A 9291-nucleotide genomic window follows, 5' to 3' on the forward strand; every position below is an offset into this window, starting at 1 on the left:
TAGTATCCGGTCGAAAGGACCGAAAGGGAAGCCAACACCCAGATATGCTAGGCAGTATCCGGTCGAAAGGACCGAAGGGGAGGCCAACACCCAGATATGCTAGGCAGTATCCGGTCGAAAAGACCAAATGGGAGGCCAACACCCAGATATGCTAGGCAGTATCTGGTCGAAAGGACCGAATGGGTAGGTCGGGCACCCAGATATGCCTGACAATATTTGTATGTTATGTGATTGTATGGTATGTGGTACGATGGGGGAACTCACTAAGCTTCATGCTTACAGTTTACAGTTTTGTTTTCAGGTACCTCTTCTTCGAAGGGGAAAAAGCTGGCGTAGTAGCGGCACATCATACACGCACATTGTTTTCCACACCATGAGTTATTCTGGGATTTTGTACTCTGACATTATGGTTGTTTTTATGTTTTGGTTTTCAGACACGAGATATGTTTATGAAATGATAGAATCAAACGATGTTTATTCACAAATGTTTTTCAAAGTATTAATTTAAAAATGAAATTTTTGGACGTGAAAATTGGGTCGTTACAGGACTCGAGAAAGTTGGAGATGAGTGGGAATGGAGGCATAACTTTTTACCTTGTACAGTGAAACCCAAAAAATATATTGTAGAAAAAAAAAACAATAAAAAGATCCCAATCAGGGCATACTAACATTGAAGAACAATCTACATACCACAAAAAATGCATCGAACCCTAAAAATCAAAACTAATAAAAACATAATAAATCAAAGATAAGAGATAAAGAACGAATTACCATGTTTCCCATTCGAGACTTGAATAGTCCGAGTAGTAGAGTAAAAATCGATCCTTACAGAAGAACTTGACAATTAATTGATTAGAAATAAACATATAAAAATAAAGCCCTATCTGTCAATACCATGAAATCAATAAATACATTGAAATCATCATAGACATATAATGATTGCATAATATGAGATGAAGGAACATAATTACATAGCAACGAAATTAGTAAACGACCATTCATCTGATTATCGAAGAACAAATCACCATGTTGTTACAAGAATCAAACTGAATTCCAAGGAATATTCATCTTCCCATAGTATAAGAATCGTGACATAATAAACCTAGTCCATCGAATTGTTTGTGATAATAAACACGCATTTATAAGATTGAAAATATAATAAGATTGTCTTGCAGATTTTGAGATAAGAATCCATCGATGATTTGGAATTGATTGCATAAAGAATGGAAATTGAATGGAGAGAAACCAGGGACTGAGCAATTGATTACAAATGTTGATATTTAGGAATTGAAATTGATTGTTGATTGAAGACGGGAATCACTGGGCGGGAAAATGAGAGAGTAAAATGATGGTGAGATAGACACGTGGCATAAGGCAATGCTTGAAAGAAGACACGTGGCATGTAGAAGAGGTTTTTATTAGGCATGGAGATTTATGTATAGAAAAAGATATTGTGTACAACTTTTCAATACAATATACACAATAATTTATGTTTTATAAAATTATACAATATATTTTTTTTATATATAACAATTAATGTTTTATAAAATTATACAATAGAATAATTTAAAGCATGAACTCTTATGTATATAAAAAAATTGTGACGTACTACATATAATAATGTCATATTAACGTAGATAGTTGAAAATGACTATCAATTTCCTTCAAAATTTGTATACATTATTAGGCTATCTCTTTATATCTAAGGATGATCCTCGGTCTAAAACCGAGTCGAAAACTGAAAAACAAGGAAGCAATTTAATGAGATATAAAGAACTGAGAATTTGACTAGATAGTGTAGTTTTGGTTCCGATTCGGTCCTACAAGTATATATGCTCTTTAAGTATGTGTTTGGTTCCCAACCCGACCCGAATCCAATCGAGAACTAGACTGATTGATGTTTTCTTTTTTCGGTCAGGTTAGGTTCCACCGAGCTAGATGCTCGTCCCTATTTATATCATTATACGGCCGGCGTATCCTACTTGATAAGTGTGCCCCCATACAAATTACGTGCAGTCTAAGACTATGGGGAGTAGACTCGACATGAACTTGGTGTTGAGTGACTCAGTTCAGTATGTTGAGCTCAACAACCTAACTTGATTAAGCCTTGTAGAAGAGAAAGAGCATGTCAATCTCCTCCTTCTATGCTTCTTATTATTTTCTCCTTCACTTAGCCTACCTCTTTTATCATTGACAAAAGTTTAACACACTAATAATCCTTACGACTAATTTTATTAACAGATTATGTTGAGTGTTTATGAAATGATAAAAATACTCTTTACTTTTAAAAAAATTATATAAAAAACAATTGAGTGTTTATGAATGAAATGATAAAAAAGCTTTTTATTTTTATTTTTTAAATATGAGTAAATTATACAATTCATCCCTTGTCCAAGTGTCAAATTATGCATTTAGTCCCTATTTTTAAAATTTAACTCGGATCGTCCTTGTAATATTTTTTTTCTCACTCGGATAGTTCTTGACGAATATAAAATGACTATTTTACCCTTTATGTTTTATTTTTATCTTACTTATCATTTGTTTTACAATTTATTAAAAATAATTAAAGAAATAATCCAGGATTCCTGTTTCCTTCCTCTTCCACCACCGCCACCCACCCACCTTATTGTTTACTCTATCTTCACTATCTTGAAACTTGTATCCAAACCCAAACTAAAACGAATAGTTTTTTTTACACAATCGAAAATCAAAATATAACACTTCAATAGGTTCTTGAAGAAATTGAGAAGTACAAAATTGCAAAATCAAACAGGTACCTCTTGAAACCACCACTGGACCCTCCTGCACCCACCACCGACAACTCTTGCAACCCTAAATCTGATTCCAGAACCATAATTTGGAACATGATACTAAAACCATAATCTAAAACTCAAACCCAAATGAAATCAACACCAATTTTTTGAAATCTTAAACCAAAACAACCCAAAATCCGAAACCAAAATCAACACCAAATCTGTAAAAAGAAGTTGGAGATGAAGGGAAATCAAAGAAGTTGGGTAATGAAACTTCAAATCTAAAAATCTTGAATCTAAAATTGGAAGTCAAGAGTGTTGAGAAGCTTCAAAAATGATTTCTGAAATGAGCTTGTTGGAAAATCTTGAAGTCAGGGTTCTTAGTGCAATCCGGATCTATGGCGGCGGTTTCCAGAGTATATGGTGGTGGTTTCTTGCAGAGATGGTGCCAGTTTCTAATGGGTTCACATACATGAGAGAAGAGAGAAAGGGGGAGACAGTGGATAGGGGTAGAGAGAAGGACGATGGTGACTGCTTCGGAGGGGAACTTTCTTTAGATCTTCTTTTCCTTTTCCCACTGGTTGTTTCCGGTGATGTTATTGACATGAGAGAGATGACTTATGAGGGTGGGGACATTTATTTCAGGCGGAGAAGACGAAGCCACCGTCGACAACCACCACATGGAGAGTAGATTTGCAAACAAGTGACGCTGACAGCTCCATCTCATTTTCTCTCTCTCTCTCTCTCTGTCTCTCTCTCTCTCCCTCTCCCTTTTCCCCCCTCTCTCTCTTTTCGTATTGCGTCATCCCTGTCGGTGGTTTTTTTGAGAGAAAATGTGGTGGTGGTGTGCGGTGGTCCGACGATGTTGTGTGGTGGTCCGGTGGTATTTTGCAGTAGCCGGAGGTAGAATATGAACCGAAGAAGATAACTGAAGAATGTGGATATGAGTAAGGTTAGGGTAGGAGATAAGTGTTTGTGGTGGTGAGGTCCAAATTTTGTTTTTCTTTTATTTTTTATTTTTCTTTTAAATTGTTAATATCAAAAAAATCAAAAAAATATATCAAAAATAAAACGGAAATAGTAAAATAGTCATTTTATGTTCGTCAGAAACTATCACAGAGACGGTTCGAATTAAATTTTAAAAATAAGAACTAAACGTTGAAATTTGATATTTATACAAGTTGCGAGTGAGTGTGTAAATTTTTTATATAAAAAGCAAAACATACTAAAGAAAATACATACAAAACTTATGGGCCAACGGCCCATTTTCAAATCGCAAAAATCCCAAGTATTACGCAAAATCAAGCGCTACGACGGAATGTTTGTTTTTGTTATTGTGTGTTCTTGAGAGTTCAGAGAGAGTGAGAGAGTGAGACACCACACCTGTTTCCTCCCAAGAAGGCTAAGAGAAACCCTAGTGAATACTTCGCACATTCCATTCTACACTCGCATCTGAAGCTATGCAAGCGCCTGTTCTTGTTCTCAGTAAGTATATATCCTTCCTCTATAGCACGCTCCACACACATATCGATGATCTATTGTTGTGATCTTATAATTTGTTAGCTGATAACGCCATTGTTAGTGGCGGTTTATGTTCCTCTGTGTAAAACTGTAAAACCAAAACTCCGGTGATGACCGTGGAAGAACGGATGGTAGAAGGTTTCCGGACCAACTTTTCACTGTAAAAGAGTGGGAAATGGCAAATAAAGACCCCAATGATTCTATAGTTATGTCATTGGGATCGACTCTCATTTTAGCTCTATGTCTCATTATTATCTTTGGGAGATGGAGTTCGGTTATGTACGTCCTCTGTTCTCAGGCTAGAGTTCCTTTTATGTGGTATTGTGCCGTAACATAGTAATTGTAGTCAAATTTAGTGTGAGTTCTGAGATTTTTAGAACGTTAAACAAGAACTACAGAAATCATTTTGACTTTGAGAATATTGGATACGAATCATGAAAATGTTCATATCATTTGGTAACCTGTGTACATCAATCCCAATCTATTAGTATTAAGAGCCAGTGAAAGTCGATATATTCAAAAGCTTTTTGCATGTTACAAAGTTCAAACTAACCTCAGTTAATGCATAAAACTTGGAAATGCTGATTTGTGTCTATTTGAAATGCTGATGTGACTACCATTTGAAATGTACAGATGATTCGCTCACACGTGAATCTGGAACTAAGGTCCATAATGCAAATATCCAAGCTTCAAAGGTAAACAGGACTTGATTTGTGATCAATACATTATCTTTAAAGCCTCTTTAATCCTACTAGTTATAATGTCATGTAAGCTACATCTAAAAAGTCTCACAAGTTGCAGTATCCTAATTGCAAAAAAGATGGGACTAATATTTGATCACTTTACTTCCGGATTGCAGGCTGTTGCTGATATTATTCGCACTACCTTGGGCCCTAGGTCCATGTTAAAAATGCTTCTTGATGCTACTGGAGGTGCTTAAAAATGCTTCTTGATGGGACTAATATTTGATCACTTAATATTTTTAATTTATTGGTTTTTGTATGATGGCAGGAATCGTGGTCACTAATGATGGAAATGCTATTTTGCGTGAGTTGGATATTGCTCACCCAGCTGCAAAGGTATTTATGATTTCATAATTTTTTTAATAAAAATTCATGTTTGAATCTTTAACTTGTTTCCACTCTTTCTTCTTTCTTCTGCTTGTGCTAGTTTCATTGAATTTCAACTTTAGGTAGATATTGTCAACATTTTAATGTCCTTTCCACATAAATGCCTTTGATTTTTACATATTTAGACAAATATAACTCATTAATTTTTTTTACATGTTTAGTCCATGATTGAACTAAGCCGCACGCAAGATGAAGAAGTTGGTGATGGAACTACATCTGTTATTGTTCTTGGTATACCTCTTTCAAAATTTTATATCATATGATTGTTTATTCTTTATATCATGTATTTTTTTATTTAATATACATTTCTTTCTTTGAATTTCAGCTGGTGAGATGCTTCATGTTGCGGAAGATTTCATTGAGAAGAAGTATCATCCTACAGTAATTTGCCGAGGTACTATTTGGATAATGTTGATATCTTTTCTTCACTTTATTCAAAAAGTCTCGAGTATTAATCATATAAAAAGTATACCTTTTTCAGCTTACAACAAGGCCCTTGAAGATGCTCTTGCTGTGTTGGACAAAATCTCCATGTCTATTGATGTGAATAACCGTAAGCCCCATCACTACTTTTCAATTTTAACTCTCCCCAAAACCTTATATCATCAGTTAACTAAACAAAAAGACCAATTAACCATGGTTCTTTCAAGATTTTGTTTAAGCATGTTCTTCCATCACCAGGTTCAATGATGTTGGGTTTAGTAAAGAGTTGCATTGGCACAAAATTCACAAGCCAATTTGGAGATCTAATTGCAGTAAGTATTCTTATCCCCCCCCCCCCCCCCCCCCCCCCTGTTTTACCATTTCAGCAACTATATAAAGATCTTTTTTATCTTATTCTAATGAAAAGGCCCATATTTTTTTTCTTGGTTTGACAAATTAGGGACCTTTTTTGAAATTGCTTTATCAATGGTCCCTATCATCAAAAGGGTCAAAAATATAATGTGGAAACTTTTATATTTTTTAAAATGATGATGTCATTTTGAAAAAAAAGATATTAAGTTTTTCTGCAGCCCTTTCCCAGTAAAATGTAATTTTGCTATTGACCCATTGCAAAGTAGGTGATCATTTCATTAAAAGGGTAAAATAATGGTCAGTTTGTTAATATTATTACTATTTTTTAATAGGATCTAGCACTTGATGCAACAACAACAGTTGGTGTTGACCTAGGCCAGGGAGTAAGAGAAGTAGACATAAAAAAATACATCAAAGTAGAAAAAATCCCAGGAGGGCAATTAGAAGATTCCAAAGTCCTAAAAGGTGTTATGTTCAACAAAGACGTTGTCGTCCCTGGAAAAATGAAAAGAAAAATCATAAACCCACGTGTCATTTTACTCGATTGCCCTCTCGAGTACAAAAAAGGAGAGAATCAAACAAACGCAGAGTTAGTCCGAGAAGAAGACTGGGCAGTTTTGTTAAAAATGGAAGAGGAATATATCATGAATTTATGCGCTCAAATACTCAAATTTAAACCTGATTTGGTAATCACAGAAAAAGGACTTAGTGATTTAGCGTGTCATTATCTAAGCAAAGCAGGAGTCAGTGCAATTAGGAGATTAAGGAAAACTGATAATAACAGGATTGCAAAGGCATGTGGGGCTGTTATTGTAAATAGGCCAGATGAGCTTCAAGAATCTGATGTGGGAACTGGAGCTGGACTTTTTGAAGTGAAAAAGATTGGTGATGAGTTTTTTGCTTATATTGTTGATTGTCAAGATCCGAAAGCGTGTACTGTTCTTCTCAGAGGTGCCAGCAAGGATCTTTTAAATGAAGTGGAGCGAAATTTACAGGTTGGTATTTGATTTTTTTTTTCTTTTTTCAAAAATTAATTTGGTATATGATTGAATGGAATGAAAAACAGGATGCAATGTCAGTGGCTAGGAACATTTTAAAACATCCAAAACTTGTCCCTGGTGGTGGTGCCACTGAGTTAACTGTTTCTGCTACATTGAAGCAAAATAGCTCATCAATAGAAGGCATTGAAAAGGTAACACATCTTCTTTTAAGTTATAAAATTTGGAATTTTATAAATTTTGTAGTTTGGAAATTAAAGATATAACTTTAAACCAAATAATCAAATTTTATTCATGTGGGTTTCTTTTTTTGGTTAAAAACAGTGGCCTTATGAAGCTGCAGCTGTGGCATTTGAGGCTATACCCCGAACCTTGGCACAAAACTGTGGTGTCAATGTCATTAGAACAATGACTGCTCTTCAGGGAAAGGTAAGAAATATTTTCTAATTTACATTTTGGTCCCTTAGTATAGTTGGTTTTTGCAATTTTAGTCTCAATAAGTTTTCTTTTGCAATTTTGGTCCTTATTTGAGGTTTTTTTTTTTTAATGTTTTTGATCCATGTTCCAAGAAAAATGACTTTCTTAGTCCCTGTGTTCATTTTACTTTTGCAAATTTGGTCCTTGTTTAAGGTTTCCGTAGCATTTTTGGTCCATGTTCCAAGTAAACTGACTCATTTACTCATATTACTTGGAACATAGACCAATTGTGTTCAGAAAACCTTAAATAAGGACCAAAATTGCAAAAGAAAACTTTTTGGGACCAAATCTGCAACAATCAGTTACTCTCAGGGACCAAAAATGTAATCTACTCCTTTTTTAAATATAAACATTATTTTGTTGATGTTACGCAGCATGCAAATGGTGAGAATGCATGGACAGGAATTGATGGAAATACAGGTGTAATCGCGGATATGAAAGAACTAAAGGTACAAATTACAATCTTCCTTTCTTGAATTAGAATCTTCTTCTGCTTATTGTAAATTGACAATTCTATCCTTCCTTTGAAGATTTGGGATGCATACAATGTGAAGGCGCAGACATTCAAGACAGCCATTGAAGCTGCTTGTATGCTTTTAAGAATTGATGATATTGTGAGTGGAATAAAAAAGAGGCAAGCTCCTGGATCTACTCAGCCATCGAAGCCAACTATTGAGCAAGAAGGTGATGCAGACACTGAGCAAATGATTCCTGAGTGATGATGATTAGGGAGGGGCATTATTGTCATTTACTTTCCCCCTTTTTCTAATGTTGTTTAGTGTTAGGATATGGAGTGTATGTAGGCTGCTGTTGTTACATCTTGAAATTTTGGTGCTTCTGTTTTTTGTTATGGGGTTCACTTTCATTCTTTACTGCTCTTAGTGGATGAGTTTATATAACTGCAGGGGTATTATTGTCATTTGCTACTGTTTCTTTGAATCTTGTGTTTTGTTTCAAGTTTTTTGAAAGGCTTGTGTGTTTAGTAAGGGCTTGCCCTCAAAAGCTTTAGACATCGACCTCCAATCTTTAGTAGATTATACATTTAAGAATTACAATTGAATCCTAGGCATTTGATATTTTAAGTAAGAAAGATGTTTTTATTTTGAGTCGTTGCTAAGAAGTAGGTATAGATACAAACTCGCTCTCAAAAGTAACTACAACGTAAATGTATTATGAGAACGACATTAAAAAAATACAATAAAATATGGCTAATAATGTTAAAATGTTTCAAAATCTTACGTATAGTACATAATTTAAAAAAGAAAGAAATATTCTATTGGCGAACGAAGATTTGAGTCTATAAAGCCGGCTTTCCTCGAAGAAAGTCCTCAAAAGGGCCAAAACTTAAACCCATCATCAAAGCAAGCTTAAGCCTTGTCTAGATAATATTGGAGCACTTTGTGGGCCAAAACATAAACCCATCTTAGTGGATGAGTTCTTTCTTCGAATGTAGGAATCCTATGTGGAGGAGATGTTTACTAGTGAACACCACCTCCAATGGGAGTAATGGTGTTGATTGAAGCCAATTATGAGTTTTCACACCCAATCAAAAACATCTCTCTCTCTCTCACTAGTTATTCACCGGTGAACACCACCCCTAACAATAGTAAATGGGTG

At 34.9% G+C, this 9291-nt stretch overlaps 1 protein-coding gene across 1 annotated transcript; it reads left to right on the forward strand.

Moving 5' to 3' along the window:
• The first annotated feature begins 4058 nt into the window (after positions 1 to 4058).
• On the forward strand, positions 4059 to 8593 carry LOC145035199 (T-complex protein 1 subunit gamma-like). Its single transcript, XM_078983788.1, has 13 exons — positions 4059 to 4238; positions 4908 to 4969; positions 5134 to 5206; positions 5286 to 5353; positions 5566 to 5635; positions 5730 to 5798; positions 5886 to 5957; positions 6086 to 6159; positions 6532 to 7194; positions 7266 to 7391; positions 7522 to 7626; positions 8049 to 8123; positions 8205 to 8593. The coding sequence occupies exons 1-13, from the start codon at positions 4214 to 4216 to the stop codon at positions 8391 to 8393; spliced, it is 1671 nt and encodes a 556-aa protein (XP_078839914.1). The 5' UTR covers positions 4059 to 4213; the 3' UTR covers positions 8394 to 8593.
• Positions 8594 to 9291: the final 698 nt, after the last annotated feature.

This window comes from Lactuca saligna, chromosome 1, assembly GCF_052625555.1.
Source record: "Lactuca saligna cultivar CGN05327 chromosome 1, ASM5262555v1, whole genome shotgun sequence".
Taxonomy (NCBI): Eukaryota; Viridiplantae; Streptophyta; class Magnoliopsida; order Asterales; family Asteraceae; genus Lactuca; species Lactuca saligna.

Excerpts from the sequence above, each read along its gene's own strand:
- LOC145035199 (XM_078983788.1), top strand. The coding sequence starts at position 4,214 with ATGCAAGCGCCTGTTCTTGTTCTCA. Across the intron at positions 4,970-5,133 it reads CAAATATCCAAGCTTCAAAG|GCTGTTGCTGATATTATTCG; the intron begins GTAAACAGGACT and ends TCCGGATTGCAG. Across the intron at positions 5,207-5,285 it reads GCTTCTTGATGCTACTGGAG|GAATCGTGGTCACTAATGAT; the intron begins GTGCTTAAAAAT and ends GTATGATGGCAG.